Raw genomic sequence first — 17,380 nt, 5'->3', positions numbered from 1 at the left:
TAAATTGTTTTTTAGTTTGTTATTGATTAAATATTTAATAATTGAATCCATAAATGAACAAAACATGTTATGTTTTAGAAAATAAATTTTTTATAGAAGGGTGGAATAAATTAATGAGGATCATAGTTTTAAGATGAAACTTGTTTAGCAGTAAAGAGATGATTTGGGTAATTCTAAAAACCACTATTCAATGAGTTTTTTTGTTTTGTTTTTAAATAACTTTGAAAGGAAATTACTTCAGAGCATTTTTATTATACAAAACTTTACATAAAAAGTACAATTTTATTTATCAGTTCTAAACAGCAATTTGATCACCGTGATTTATCATCTAAGACATCAATCATGTCTTCATCAATCTAGGAAGAAAAAAAGTAGCTTAGAATAATTACAGGAACAAAATAAAAAAGTCACTTTACTGAATCAAAGTCAAGAATAGTTTTTTAAGCTCTCGTATGGTTGAATGTTAACATTAAATAAAAATAAACATTACTCAGAAAATTTATGGAAAAAAAACTAAACTCATAAAACACATCAACATCACAAATGAACAAAATTAATGCTTCCCAACTAGTAATTTTTTTTATTTAATAACCATAAATTTATGTATAAAAAGGAAAAAATTTACTGAATGCATATTTAAAATCTTATCAGACAATGATGACTATTTAAAAAAATAAAGTAAGTAAAAAGTTGCAATGTTTGAAATTTTCCAAATACTTTTGATATTTAATTCAGAAAAATAAAAAAGCAGTTTTATTAAAAAAGTTTTATTTTATTATACTTAAAAATTCATTTTAAAAATATTTTAAATGCATTTTAATTTAAAAATCCCATGTAAATAATATATATATGAAGTTACACAGCTTTAAAAAAATAAAACAGTTGAAAATTGAAAAAGCCTAAAAAAAAAACATATGTAAAAACTTACGTAGTGTTAAGTTTTTAACACTAATTATTATTTACGCATCTTCGGTCACATAATACATCTAATGGTCCAAAAATTTCCTTATATTCTGTACTTAAAAACAAAATTACATAATATACATTCACTCCTAGAGTTTCAGCTGAATATTTTTTTTTTTGTTTGAAACTTTCAGATTAAAAAAATAAGCTTGAAAATTAATTTGACTATTAGTAAAAATAAATAGTATTTACATCACGAAATAATTGAAAAATTTAATCAAACAAAAAACAGTTTAAAAGTATCCTTTGGAAAGAAAGCATTGAGCCTAGTACTTTGCATTAATTAATATACAAGGAAGTGCAGGAGACTAAAACAGTCACACTTATGAGAGAGCACTGTATTTCAACACAAATTTACGATAACTTAAAAGTTATTGAATATATTATCATTAAAATACATTCAAAATAAATTTGTATTGCAATTCTTTATGGTATAACTTACTTCAGGCCATTGTTCTGTAATAATGTCAAACAATTCATCTTTTACATCACCTTGTATAACAATCTCATCATCACCAGTCACTGAGGATCCACAGGAAAATTTATGTGAAAAGAACTTTGCTGCATCTTTTAAATCTATGTCTGAAAATTGTTTTAATATTTAATTTTTAATAAAAGAAATACATAGTTAATTCCAAAATCTTTTAATGGAACTTAATTTTATATTTAATTTAAAATAAAGTACATACTATATATTTTGGAGACAAAGAGAACTGCTAAGAAGAAAGCCCACCAAGGGTTATTGTGCTAAATATGACATTTTGAAGAGGAATTTCAAAATCTTTATTTTACTCCGTTATTTTTTATTTAAAAATATTCAAAATTAATAACCAAAATTTTAGTTTAATTTGAAGGTGTAAAAATGGGCACACATAATCTTGTTATGAACTATAATGAACTCTTATGTTATGAACTCTAACTGATAGCGTAAACAAACAAAGAGGTTTGCTGTTTATAGCCAAAATTACCTGCTTTTGCTGGTTTCTCACTGAGTCGGAGATTTTCATTATTGACCACTAGTCAGAATAACTTGATAGACCACTTGTCATAACCTTGGTGCCAATTAGCCAAAGATAATGCCAAATGTCAGATTGAGGGGCTGGGATAGCCTGGTTGGTATGGCACTGGGTTCCTGTATTAGAGCCTGGAGCTGGGTTCGATCCCTGGCTGCCTAAGACTCCTCGTGTAATAAATGGTGACTGATGCGCGTTAAATCTGCCGAGTCACAAAGTCCTCCATGTTCCCATAACAAATCATTCCTCAGGGGTACTGATCTAGGAGTTTCCTTGTCTTCTGGATTGGTTCAAAATTACAAGGCTACAGGGTCGAACATTAGCAGTTGTAAACCCAAACTTGGGTCGGCTGTTCAAGGACAGTTATAAAATATGATATAAAATGTCAGATTGGAGCAGCGGTGGCTCAAGGGATAGATCGCTAGTTTCCCAATAGAGTGACCTGGGTTCTGATCCCAGCTGTTGCTCGTTCTCCCAACTCGCACCGACGACAGTGTTGGCGTAAAATGTCGTAAGTGGTAGACATGGGTTATATTCCCTTTGCTGTCAGGCTTACCATGGGAGGGTCTGTGGTCTTTCTCTATGTGTGACTCAGATGCGGGTTAGTTCCACAAAGTCTTCGACAAAGGCTAGTTTGCCCTAATGCTTGATCTAGGAGTTCATTTGTTTTCTGGATTGGGTTCAAAATTACAAGGATATGAAGCTGAGCATTGATGGTCGAGAACTCAGAATCAGATTGGCTGTTCAACGTTGGTTATAAAATTATATTAAATGTTAAGTTTCTTTGTCTATTTTTGCTTAACAGAGTATAGACTTGTTTACATATATCTTTAGATTCAGTTTAGCTTGAAGATTAGAAATATTGATTTTAAAAAAATTTATAACTTTAATTTCATTATGGAATAGAATTCTGTATTATGAAATAAAAACTGTTTAATTGAAATGATAATAAAAGAAAACTCACTACAGGCCAATTAAATTTTTTTATATGAAATATTATTGCAATCTGCAGTGTTTGCATAAATTTAAGTTTCTAGAAGTAGTACTAATGCTATTTTTTTAAAAAACATAATTTTTCATCATTTTTTGAACATAAAATAAGTCACAGTTTAAATTTACTTTAAAAATGCAGCAGTTGAAAAATAACGAAAAAAAAATCATCCTTCATTTTTTAACATCTGAGAATTATAATTTACCAAATGTTTTAAGTCCAGTTATGACTGTCACAAATTTTTTCTTTCCACGTGGTGCTCTCGAGAGGCAGATCTTTTTCTCCTTTTCAGTCTTTTTCTTTGCTTTCATCATACCTTTGCCTCCTCTCTTTTGCCTTTTTTTCTCCTCATCCCCTTGAGATGGTTCAGAATCTGCTTAGAAGAAAAAATGAATGAGTTTTTTAAAAATTTAAACCAAATGCTAACCAAAATAACACTTTTTTTAATTATTTGTACAGTGACAACCACACATTAAAATTAGGTTCATTCTCAGAATACTTGTTTTTATAAAGTGAGTAAGTGTCTAGTTATTTAATGAATTAACATTTAAAATATAAATTAAATATGAACTAAAAATTTTAATTTATTAAAGGGTTTTTAAATATTAGCATATTTGCTTGTTTATCAAACTTTGAATTTTAAGATTCATTATGGTTTCAAAGCGTTTTTTAGACATCTAAAGAAGATATTGACTTTACTGAATGAGTGCACATTTTTCTAAACTTGAGAAAATTGAAAATTCTACAAGTGAAAGAGTTTTTCAATTTTATAACGCATGCCAAACAAAAATTTGACTTTACAAAATGATAATGATTTTATTAAAGGATTGTTTTAGCATGTTTCGACATTAAAATGATTCTGTTCTTGTCAATATGATTTTAAAAAACAGCTGATTTTATCTGATCTGGGGGTAACAGCTGATCTGGGGGTCACTGTAGTACAATATATCTATGACAATATTAAAATCATAACAATGAAAATTGTCAATTTTCTTCAATATCTGTCAAAACTTGTTTTTTAATAAACTTTGAATAAAATATAAATTGATTTATGTTACAGAAACAATTTTTATTACTGTTATATAGGTCACATTTTCATGTGCAAGTATGACTTCAAACACCTGCAATATTGCAATAGTAGGTATAGGAAGTGAATTTATATATCACCCAGAACCCAACACTTAAGATTCAAAATTTGTTATTAAGTAAGCAGATTATACTAATTATTTATTCCTCTATTGCATGGGAATGTTCACTACATAGCTTTCATAACTAGAATCTAAACAATTATTAAAAATTCTAACAAACAAAGCAATAAAAATAAAGAATAAGTGCTTTGAGTATTTTAAACTTTTAACTAAAAATCCTGCTATGTTATTATTCTTATAATTGGAAAACCTTATACAAGATTTCACATTACAGCAGGGAACCGATTATCCGGAACGATCGGGATCATTGCTATTCCGATAACAGATTTTTCTGGTTTTCTGAATAGCTACAATAAGTCGTTTTTTTTTATTGTTAAATTCAACAAAAAAAATATATATTTAGAAATAATCTTAAAAAGAAGAAAAAACGATGAAGTAATACACTAATGATTATTTCTAAAATGATGGTAAGGTAAACATCTTTCAAAAAAGAAAGAAAAATCCTAAAATCTTGAGGAAAAAAATCTTTTTTTAAAAAAATGGTGGTAAAATTTACCGAATTTCGATCTGGTTTTTTGGTTTTCCGATTTCCGGATATCGGGTTCTGTACTGTATTAAAGAATCAAGTTATAAAAAAAAATTCACCCCAGTAACTGAAACTGTTAAATAAGTCAAACACCCAAAAGTAAACACGGATATAAATAATGCTTAAGTTATTTTTATTTCATTTCATAACCCGCGGTGAACAGCCGACCCAATTTTGCGTTTACGGCTACTAATGTTCAACTCAGTAGCCTTGTAATTTTAAACAATCCAGAAGACAAGGAAACTCTAGGATCAGTACCCCCAGAGGCTTGACAGATTTAACGAGCATCAGTCACCATTTACTACACGGGGAGTCTTCGTCTGGTGGGGATCGAACCCACGACCTCTTGGAGATAGGCCCAGTGCCCTACCAAACAGGCTATCTCGGCCCCAAAATGTAAGTTATTTACAACTAATGCGTTTCTTAAGGATTGAGAATGAATTCTTTTTCTGTTTTCCATTTGCTTTGTTTATAAACTTCTGTATTTAAGATAGATTTTTTAAAAAAAAAACTCTTATCGTCACTTTTCCTTAGAAATACGGTAAAAAAAGGGGATTTTTAGCTGGAATATTTTGTTTTTAAGATTAAGCACAATTTTGTTTTTCAAATTTACAATTTTATTTATTTATTAGCTCTTAATCAGCCTATTTATTATTTCTTTTGGATAAATATTACAAGCTTTTCCCCTCTATTTTTATGATATTCTAAGTCGATATTCCTAAGACACCTTTATTTTTATCAGCATTTTTTCAGTGGAACAACAACTTTCCAATAAATACAATACAATGAAAAACTGAGATTTTTGGCATTGCATAAGCGCAACCAAAAAATTAAAAACGATATTTATATTTATTAAAGCGTCCTAAATTTTGGCATACCCAATACTTTGCAATTCTAATAGTCGAGTTTTTACAATAGTAGATTCTTCTGATATTGACACGTCGGTGGGTAGTTCCATAGTTGTGTTATAACGACAGGCCATATATGCGACTAGTTTCCAAACCTCACAGACTAAAAATAATATGTGGTAATGAAGGACAAACTTTTTATATTATTAGTAATAGAGTGAGAGAATAATTTTGCCTGGAGTGGATAGTTAACGTTTACATTTTAGAGAAACTTCTCCCCCTCTGACGTATGCAAGCGTTGAACACCCGTTCGACAACTAAAGCGTGAAATAGCAACATGTTAGATCAATCAACAACATTTAGTAGGCAGCTTCACGTACCGAGCGCAGAGAAGATTATTTCCCCCCTCTCTTTCCTAGGAGTCCGAAGCGAGAGCTGTACGTGAAGAAGCTGTAGGTCAGTAGCGGTGGATCCACCCACGATTTCAGATGTCGCCAAAATGTAAACTACTTTTATAAATTTTTTAAAAATATTTCTAATATTGATCTGGTAAGTAATGAGAACGCAATAATTAATTAGAATCTTTTTTTTTCCATGTGCACATTTTTTCCCATGTGCACAACTTTTTTAATAATTATCTTCACTCCAAGTATTATTTAATTATTTTTGATTCATATATCTTTTGTATAACCAAGTGTTATCTTAATAATTTATCAGCTGGTTTTTTTTGGAAAAAGTAAATGACTAATGTATTGAATATGACTATTGTCAAATAAAAGTAATATTGAAAATTAACCATTGTTCTCGGGGTATATCTTAAATGTAGCATTAATGATTTTTATATTGATTCTTAAAATGATTTATGAGTACTAATTAACAGGCTCTGAATCTGGTTTTAAAATGTAGATAGTTGCCTAAACTTTTTCACAAAAAATATTTCTTATGACGACGCTAAAAACTTTTTTTAATGAAATGCATATTATATTAATAAGGTTAGGTATGTAACAAAAGCAGCATCAAAAATGTATGAACTAACCTAAAAGCAAGATTAGGTAGAATCATACTCAATACACTGATGGAAATAACTAAGCAGTTAAAATTAGAATGGTCTGAATAACTAAAATTATCAGTTTTTTAAAACAATCAAATTACAGTGTAACGTCCCATATCCGGACGTCCCTTTTCCGGAAGGGTCAATTTCCCGGACACTTTTTTACAATCAAAATAAACAAACATTTCTTCATCTTCCCCACTCTCTTAAAAAAAAAAAAAGTATTTTGACAGGTTTTTTCCTTTCTTAGCTTCTAGTGATCTATGCATTAAACCAGGGGTCGCCAAACTTTTTTGATCATCGACCCCTATATAATTTTTCGAAATCTCCATCGACCCCCACAAAAGTAATTTTCTGTTAATTAAAATAAAACTCTATTAGATACTGTGTTTGTACATTTATTTTATGATTTTAAACATTTATTAAAGTAATAGTGCATTGTGTAACAACAGTTTTATGAAAAATATATTAATATTGAAATTTAAATACCTTATTATTAAATAATAAGTAATTATGCATAAGTAGATATAGTAAGTAAAGTAACTAATGGTTTACTGCTTCTTGATCAATGAGATGGGTGTGCCTGGTGTTTTTTTGCGAGGTTCGCTATATTGGGTTCAAAATTGGTCAATTTTAATTTTCGTCAAAATTGGTAAATTTTGTAATTTTTGTAATTTTCGTATCTGTAGTTTTGTTGCGGGCTGTACTAATCCATATTATTAATGCTTACCTTCTTTTTTGTGCATTGATAATTAAAATTGATATCTAAACCAAACAAATGGTTTTATCAAAACAATAACTAATTATCCAAAACTACAGGGTGTCCCAAAAGATCGTTTACAAATTTAACATGCTGGTCTGTTATATCATGATGAACAAGATTTACATAGGAACTTGTGTCCGAAAATTAAAACTGAGGCCGCTAGAGGGCGATAAGTGCAGGTTTGGATGAGGAGTAAAAAAATGATATCGATAGCGGTGTTAATATGATTTTTATTATAAAACATCATTACATCACAGCAAATGCTCAAAATTCCTTCCATTCGCCACAATGCACGTTTCACAGCGTCGGCGCATGGATTCACGAACCCGTTCAAATTGGCCAGGAGTGTCACGGACACGTGCTGCCGCTTCCGCGATCCTGGCGATAAGATCCATGTCCGATGTTACAGGTGTCTCGTACACTATGGACTTCATGTGTCCCAACAGGTAGAAATCCAGGGGTGTCAGGTCGGGGGATCGCGGTGGCCATGGGACTGGTCCGCCTCTACCGATCCAGCGATTAGGATAAATCCTATCGAGGTATTCTCGAACAGCGTAGCTAAAGTGGGCAGGCGCTCCATCATGCTGAAACCAGATGTTTCGGCGTGTAGCGGCTGGAACGTCACCCATCAGATCCGGCAAAACTCTTTCTAAAAAATGTGATAGGTATTTCCGTCGAGGCGTTAAGGTAGAAGGTAAGGGCCAATCAACATGTCACCGATAATACCAGCCCAAACGTTTACGCTGAAACATTGTTGATGTGCATGGGCACGTGTACATCTTGGGTTTTCATGCGCCCATACGTGCATGTTGTGCAGGTTCACGACACCATCCCGTGTAAAGCAGGATTCATCAGAAAACAAAATCCATGATAGAAAACCTGGCTGTGCGACCCGCTGTTGCAAATACCAGGGTGAGAATGCAATGCGTTTGGGATATTGGTCAGCGCACAATGGCTGTACTTTTTGGAAGTGGTAAGGGTGTTGCATGTCATCGTGCAGTATGCGCATTATGGTGGAACGAGTTACACCCAAGACACGTTCGCCTTCTCGGAGACTTCTTTGCGGGTTGATGGCATACTCTTGTAGCACGGTTTCCTCTACGGCAGGTGTGCGTGTAGCACGTTCTCGACCGATGTGGCTACGTGCTACGGAAGCACCTGATTCACATAATCTGCGGTGCAATCGTCCAAACAAAACATGACTTGGCTGACGTCTGTTTGGGAAGAGCTCAAGGTACGTCCGTGCCGCGGCTCGTCCATTTCCATCAGCGGCGCCGTATACGTAATGCATGTCGGCCATTTCTGCGTAACTAAACTCATTCATCCTTCTCCTTCAACGTCCACGCCTGAAATGATTGTTTTTCCCACTCTCCCGTTTTCGTGCAATAATCGCCCTCTAGCGGTCGCAGTTTTAATTTTCGGACACAAGTTCCTATGTAAATCTTGTTCATCATGATATGACAGACCAGCATGTTAAGTTTGTAAACGACCTTTTGGGACACCCTGTATAAAAGTTTTAATAATGTCACTGCAAATATTCAACACAGTTTGCAAAGATAGCTGAAACTGCGTATGATATTTACATTTGTAATGTCAATGCTCGTCACACGTGACATTTGGACAAACTCACATCTGTATATGACTTATAAACTGCGCTGAGTTCATGCCACTGCGCGGTGGTACGTAAATACTTGTTTCACCCCAATAAATATACGTTTATTAATTTTTGTTTTATAAAGAAACTGATATTGAGTCAATTATAAATAAAAATTCACGAATTTTACATACTTAATTAGGTATGTGTGATTTGCGCAGTGAGAACTTTTTTTTTCGATCCACAATCGACCCTTCCGATTCGGATCGACCCCCATTCGCCCCCGTCTCAGATCGACCCCCGCTTTTGTTAAATAGACCCCTGGGGGTCTATATAGACCACTTTGGCGACCACTGCATTAAACCCATAAATCAACAGAAAAGAGAACAGAAGATCTACCAAGACCGTACCGTTAGTAACGCTCCTCCTCTGGAATGCAGGAAAGGGGGGGGGGGAGCTTTGTTTTTAAAAGAGCACAATTGAGTCCCCTCCCCCCTTCTTTCCTGTGCAGCTGGCTAGTAAAAGAGGCATTTCCTGGAACCTTTTTGATAAAGTGTTAGGGAAAGAAGTACTGTGAAAAAGGGTAAACACAGCAAACGTTAAAGTGGAGGGGGAATCCCCTTTAGTCACACAAGAAAAAATAAAGAGAACCCAATCAGCATGCCACGCCTTTATGCTTGATTGATAGCCAATGACAGGAGAGAAAATAAGAACTTGTCACTTCCCCCCCTTCAACTTGAATGACAAGTAAGAAGGAAATGAATTTTGCTTCTTCACCTACCCACCTTAATGAATGAATGACGGGAATTTCCCCTTCTTGCTTGAAACGTTCTAGTTCAAAATGGCGGAGAGAGCAATTAATATTTTCATAACTGTAAATTTTTTTAGTTTCCTATATTTATTTTTATAATAGCAATAATTATTATTTTTTAAGTACTTTGTTTTTGATTGATTAGATATCATTCTAATACTAAAACATTATTGCCCGAAAAATAATGTTATTTAATTTCTGCTTCTTAGATTCAGATCATTTTAATCTCTGTTTACCTTGGGGGTCTATTATACGGAAAAATCGATTATCCGGACTTCGGAAAGTCCCGCCGATTCCGGATACGCGACTTTCCACTGTACTTAAAGAATAAAACAGTAATCTCTACAAATTTATTAATAACTTTACTATTACCTAGTTTCATTTTCTGTTCAAAGACATCAGGCAAATTCTTCTGAAGCCATTCTTTACATTTGTCGTAATTTGGATAAAATTCACAGTACTGTTAAAAGTAGAAAAATAAATAAATGAGGTAAATATAATGTATAGGTATGGTTACTCTTTTTATACAAATCATTTTACTGAGAGATAATCTGAACTCAGTTACTAACTTAAATTAAAACACACAGAGATTGATGTGGTAACATTAAATAGAGGCTACTATAATTTTAGGGTTAGTTTACAAATCTAATAGTTTAATAATTGGGAATTATAACCATCAAATTCATAAAAAATTCAGAAGTAGTAAAAAATAATACATACTTCTAAAGGCATAGAACATTCTGAAACAAAAGAAAATGTATATTAAAATTTAATAAGAAAAATATTTTAATTAAAGCAATGATTTTATTAATTAGTAGAATTTCAATAATCATACCAAAAAAGTTGTTTTAAATATCTTACAAAGGATATTGTTAAACATTCTACATTTTTCTAATTGCATGTTCTGAGTGGGAGAAGGACAAAGAGTAGGTATACGTCACATTATATATTTGATCACTTGCAATAAAGCTATAAATTTTTTTTGTTTGTCTTTTTCCAAATTTTCAACAGTTTTTTTTTATATTTATTTAAGCTTTATAACATAAAATAATAGTACGCTTTGTAAAATATTATACTTTAAAGGATTTAAAAACAGAATGGCACTAAAATATACAAATCAAATTTAAATCATAAAAGTTAGAATGGAAGGATAATCTAGCATAAAATCATTCAACACTTAAAAGGAGTAAATCTCTTGTTTATAATACATTAAATGAAATTATGCTTGTGGCAGAATCGCAGCGATACGGTGACATTATCGCAGAATGATACAGACTTCTTATAGAAAGATTTTTTTTTTGAAAAGTAAAAAAAAATACTTTTATTTTCTACAGAAATGTACACCTAATATTTGAATCATGCATTGAAATAATCACTTTTTGATGCATTCAATTTACGCCAAGCCAATAGAATCGTAAATTGGTGCAATGTTTCGATTATATTTTTGGCAGTTATTGATACTGATTTTCACCAGGATTTTAAATATCCCGGTATATTTCAAACATGGAAAATTCGAAAGGTGCATTTCAGTATTTACACCTTAAGGCAATAATTCTATCGAATTTGTGGCAGTTATTGCTGTTGATTTCTTCATAGTTTTTAAATCAGATATTTTTTTATGCGATATTATTTATTAAAACAACCTAATCTCAAAACAAAACATGCATTTGAGGAGCCCGATTCGAGTGATTTTTTTTCTCAATTACTACTATGGATTCTATGATTTATAATTATTTTTTTTATTGTGATGATTATTTATAAAATGCGAAGAAGGGAATAATTTGTGTACCCCTCAACGAAATGCGAGAGTATCACCCATAATATTAGAATAAAAAATTATTACTTGTTCAAGTAAAAAAAATTATAACATTTCTTTTTGTAATCACAGTGCTTTTGTTATTTTAAATTAATACCATATATGTTTGTTACTATTAAAATTATCTTACAGAAAGATATTAGTGCTAGAGAGCTCGAAAAAATTCTCCCTCAGGGGAAATTATTAGATATGATAATGATTTCGAGCAGCAACAGTCACAAAAATTCATCAAATTTCATTGACCTCTTAACTCCTTTCTTTTGAAACTTTAAATAATTGATTGAGGTTGGCTGGAAGAAGTTGCCAGACGCAGGTTATAGGGGTAAGGGTTTTACTAACCTAGGTACGAATCCGCGTCTGGAAGGAAAGGAAAAAAAGAAATGACCTCTTAACTTTTTTGTTGTCGAGAGCCCTGAATTTATTAAATATGAGGAACGAGGACTTATTAACATATTTTAAACAATTTCTTTGAAATTGTTCACTATTATACATTCAGATTTTCAACTACATACTATTGATCTATTTCAATACATACTATTAGATTTTAAATTATTACTATAAGTATATAAAAAAATTTAAATATATAAATTAGGTACTTTTATTTATGTCGCACTAGAGCTGCAAAATGGGCTATTGGTGACGGTCAAGGACATGTTATCAGAACTTTGATCCTCTGCATAGGGCGTGGCTCCTCTGATTTTAGTAGCCCGAGGACATGTGTATGAAGTCAAGCACTTTACGACAAAAAAGTTTAACAAGGACTGATATCGTGCACATTCAGTATCTATGCAGACTGATCAAAGTGGTCACCCACCCAATTACAGACCGCAGCCAGTGATGCTTGACTTGGATGTTCTACTGGGAACAGTGTCTTCATGATCAGCCCACTGCAGGACCATATAAAAAATAATTAGAGACCTAGTACCCGCATTTACATGCCTGCCAACATTGGAGAAATAAAATAAAGGAGATTTAATTAGCGACATTTTTTAGGCTACTTGTAAAGTTTTACATCATGCATAATCATGTAAGTCAAAAAGAGAAATTGAAAATGATGTAACCACTTACATTTAGCGAGGTAAAAAATATGCATATAAATCTTAATCTAAAACAGATTTTTTAAACTATTATTTATAATTACTCAACTCAGCGGTGCAACAGCCCTAGAGGGCCAAGGCCTACTGTGCCCATCTCAGTTTTCTTGACTTTGGGCTCTGGGGTGCAGAAGCAGATGTTCCGGTCAGGTGGTCAGCCGAACGCGGAACCCCCAGTGTTTAGTTCCCAAGCATGCTTGGTACTCATTTATCGACCCACTGAAGGGATGGAAGGCTGAGTCAACCCTGCCCGGCCCGAGGATCGAACCAGGGACCTGTGGCACTGCAGGGCGAAGCGCTACCGCCCATCCGCTGGGCGTTATTATTTATGATTATTTAAACTATTTCATTTTACAACCGTTGCTGAACAGCCGAGCCAATTTTTTGAGTTTATGAATACTAATATTTAACTCTGTAGCCCTGTAATTTTAAAACCATATTCAGAAGACAAAGAAACTCCTGATCATGTATTGGGAGAAATTCGTCTTCGTGAAGGACTTTTTGATGGAATTAATCCACATGGATGGAATAAAACCACGAAAACGTCCCATGGCTAGCTTGATGGCAAGTGGATTCTAACCAATGATCCATCTACCACTAAGGATATTTTTACTTTAACTATTTATTTTAATTTTATAACCCTCATTGAACAGCCGACCCAATTTTTTTGGTTTACGACTACTAATGATCAACTCCGTAGCCTTGTAATTTTGAACCCAATCTAAAAGACGAGGGAACTCCTGGATCAAATATTGGAAGAGAAATTTGCCTTTGAGGAGGACTTTTTGATGAAACTAACCCACCTTTGTGTTACATGGAGAGGAAGACTACGTAAACTTTCTAATGCTAGCTTGACGGCAAAGGGACTCTAACCCACGATCCATCTACCACTGAGGATATTTCATGTCAGCACTGTGGTCCGTGCAAGCCGGATGCAGATTTGTATCTACCAGCCTTCGATCCCTGATCACATTATTGGAAGGTGAACGCTTTATCCCCTGAGCCATTGCGGTTCTTACTTTATTTTATTTTATAACCGTCGTTGAACAACCGACCCAATTTTTGGGTTTACGACTACTAATGTTCAACTCCGTAGCCTTGTAATTTTGAACCCAATCTAAAAGACGAGGGAACTCCTGGATCAAATATTGGAAGAGAAATTTGCCTTTGAGGAGGACTTTTTGATGAAACTAACCCACCTTTGTGTTACATGGAGAGGAAGACTACGTAAACTTTCTAATGCTAGCTTGACGGCAAAGGGACTCTAACCCATGATCCATCTACCACTGAGGATATTTCATGTCAGCACTGTGGTCCGTGCAAGCCGGATGCAGATTTGTATCTACCAGCCTTCGATCCCTGATCACATTATTGGAAGGTGAACGCTTTATCCCCTGAGCCATTGCGGTTCTTACTTTATTTTATTTTATAACCGTCGTTGAACAACCGACCCAATTTTTGGGTTTACGACTACTAACGTCCAACTCCGTAGCCTTGTAATTTTGAACCCCATCTAGAAGACAAGGGACCTCCTGGATCGAGTATTGGGAGAAATTTGCCTTAGTGGAGGACTTTTTTGATGGAACTAACCCGCATTTGCATTACATGGAGAGGACCATGAGAACCCTCCACTGTTAGCCTGACGGCAAGGGGATTACCACTGAGGATATTTCACATCAACACTGTGGTCGGTGCAAGCCGGATGCGGAATTCATATTGACCAGCCATTGTCGGGATCAAATCCCAGTTCACCTTATTGGAAGGTGAACCCTCTATGCCCTGAGCCATTGAGACTCGCTCTTACTTTATTGACACTCAACATACTGCAGTGCAGGCAATAGCACAATCTGTTGAGGAATAAGAGAAGTATTTTTGCCATCCGCAGATATTTTTTCGCCAATTTCTTACAAATATGGGGAAATTTGAGAACATACAGGAAAACTGCAGATAGTCGTAAAACACGGGAGTCTTTGTTAAAAAACAGGAGACTTGGCAGGTACGAATATATATAACAAAAGGTTATAAATACTGTCGGCACCATTTAACCAAAACGTGAAATTTTGCATAAAAAAAGTCCATTACATTAAACTATGTATTAATAACAAAAGATTATAAAAACTGTGGACACCATACAACCAAAACACAACTGTGAATAGGCTGCAATCATTATCAAATTAGAATTCAAACACTTTATTAGTATAGTTGACTACATTTTCATTAATTGGGTGAAATTATTTTTTAAGTAATGTTAGGATCTTTTGTATAACCAACATTTGAAAAAACAAAATCTTTCCAGTTATAGTCTAAAAAAAAGCTTGGAGGGAATATTATATTCCCTTTAATTGAAATAATTAAAACTAAAAAATTTCAATTTTTAGAGTCTTTTAATGCTTTTTAGATAAAAATACTTATCTTTGTGATAATTTAAATACTTTTTGAATAACATATAAATACAACAAATAAATTTTAAAAAATTACCTCCACAATATGTTACTTCCATTGGATATTTAACGCCAGATTTAGGTCCTATCGGTAAACCTTCCACTTCAATGTTGGATGCTGAATCACCAGCCATATTTATCAGTTAATCTGAAATTTTTTATGAATTATTTAGAAAAATTAATATATTAATAATAAGATAATTAAACAATAGTTAATTTTGATGAAATCCTATGTAGCATAATTGTTATATAAGAATATCAAGATTCAACATTCTTTCAAAACAGTATTTTGCTTCCACAAAATAATGGTTTAATTACAAACTTCTTGGTTAGAGAAAAAGCTATCAGCTATTTATCATAATGAATGGCTCGACAGCCCAGGTTTGGCCTTCTCAAGAAGTTTTTTTACAGGCTAATCTTTTTTTTGCTAGTGTTTTTCAATTTTTTGTTTTTTAAACCAAAAGGTCTTTCTCTAGACCAAATTCGGCCCGCCTCTTTTTTCTGCGCCAACTGGTCTGGCATTAAAAACTCTTTTTGTGGTACAGTATCAGCTACATAAGTGTAGGAAATTATGAGTTGCAGGGACCCAGAGCCGCAAAATTTTCAATACACTAGTTCTGCTGCCAGAAGATAAAGCTTCGGTTCAGGTAAGATTCCGGCAAATTTACTGTATATTTAAGCACTGTTCAGAATTTAAAATTTTAATATGAATTTTTTTTATTCTATAAAAAGGAGCATTAAAAAATAATAACGAGCTCACACAGAAAATAACAGTAAAAACAGTTGTGTCATTTGTTTATTCTCAAGAAAGGAATTGGAAACTAGTAAATCCTCCTTCATATTTGATCTTAAATTATTTTAATGCCAAATTATTTCAATTTAGTCATTTTGCAGCAACTAAGCTAACATGTAATGCTGTTACAATGCTGCAGATCTCTTGAATTCTGTGGGATACAATAAAATTACTAGAAAACTCCAGCTCCAGCGAAAACATAGCTTTGGCAGTGACTTTCTTGTTATATCAAATAATATAAAAAATTATTATTATACCCTGTGCAATAAAATCAAATCATATAATTTAATGTGAACTGTATTTAACACATGTTTTTCTTCAGATATCAAGAATTGTTGAAATTTAATTCTTATTTATCATCTAATAGGTAGTTATTAGACAGTTCTATTGATTACTTCAAATAACAACAATTAGAAAATATTGGTAGACATTAAAGTAATACTCTTTTATAGAGTATTTGAAATAGTGGCTAACTACTGCTCAGAAATTGAAGACTTCATTAAGTACATAACATGATAAAAAAAAAAAATGGTTTTCTGGTAAAGAGAGACTTTTTGAAAGTTATTGCTAAAAATATTTATAAGTAAAATCATTGGAAATAAGTATTTTTTATAAGGATATCAGAGTAAGAGTCACTTTAAAGGAATTTTTTCATATTTATTATGAAACTACCTTCATAAGTATTGCAAGATTTCATTCTAAACTAGCTTACAAATAATTTAAACTACCAGAAAATAGACTATAATAATCGTATATTATTTACGATCACATAAACAAAATATAACGCTATCAGCAACTTTTTTTTTAAAAGTAACAATCATAAGGTAGCAATAAATTATAGCAGGAAATAAATGAAACTTGATAGGATGCTGGATTTTAAAGGTATCCTATTGAACAAGACAACAAAATAAATTGGAATATGGTATAAAACCTGAGACAAAACATTAGTATCAGAAATTTATTCATTAAAGAGCATTGTAAATCAAACAAGTATTATGAAAACAATTTAAAATAGTAATGATAAACGAATTTGTTTATAAATTTTAAGAAATATCTCTATTTCTTTTATATAATTTTAAATACCTATGCGGCAGAATTTAAATTGACCATAAATAGAATCAGTCAGAGCTTCTGTTTTAATTGATAGATTGATCGGTTTTCTACCTAAAAAAAGTTCTGATTGATATAAGGTAGAAGTTCAGGCGTTAGTTAAGTCGTTTTTCTGAGTCTAAAACTTTTCACGATTTTAACGAAAGTTTTGCAAACATAACAAATTGTAAGTAGTAAATACTGTATTCTTCTTTGATTTCATTCGTCAAAATTTCACCTTTCTTAACCTTTCTACATTATGATTGGTTAAAATTGATTTACCAGGATATGGATTGGTTTTATTCACATTCCCACAAGTAAGGATGCAACTCTTCTTATTTATGTCGCATTTCCTGTTCCGCTTTGAATTTGTTTTCTT

At 32.5% G+C, this 17,380-nt stretch overlaps 1 protein-coding gene across 1 annotated transcript; it reads right to left on the bottom strand.

Annotated features, from left to right (window-relative positions):
- Nucleotides 1-232: 232 nt before the first annotated feature.
- DENR (density-regulated protein) lies at nt 233-17,304 on the bottom strand. Its single transcript, XM_016058168.4, has 7 exons — nt 16,996-17,304; nt 15,157-15,267; nt 10,489-10,508; nt 10,141-10,228; nt 3,173-3,340; nt 1,406-1,545; nt 233-356 (listed from the first exon to the last, which is right to left on the bottom strand). The coding sequence occupies exons 2-7, from the start codon at nt 15,251-15,253 to the stop codon at nt 312-314; spliced, it is 558 nt and encodes a 185-aa protein (XP_015913654.1). The 5' UTR covers nt 15,254-15,267; nt 16,996-17,304; the 3' UTR covers nt 233-311.
- Nucleotides 17,305-17,380: the final 76 nt, after the last annotated feature.

Source organism: Parasteatoda tepidariorum, chromosome 4, assembly GCF_982258835.1.
Source record: "Parasteatoda tepidariorum strain Cologne lab strain chromosome 4, Ptep-v5.0, whole genome shotgun sequence".
Taxonomy (NCBI): domain Eukaryota; kingdom Metazoa; phylum Arthropoda; class Arachnida; order Araneae; family Theridiidae; genus Parasteatoda; species Parasteatoda tepidariorum.
This window is presented reverse-complemented; position numbering and strand designations above follow the sequence as displayed.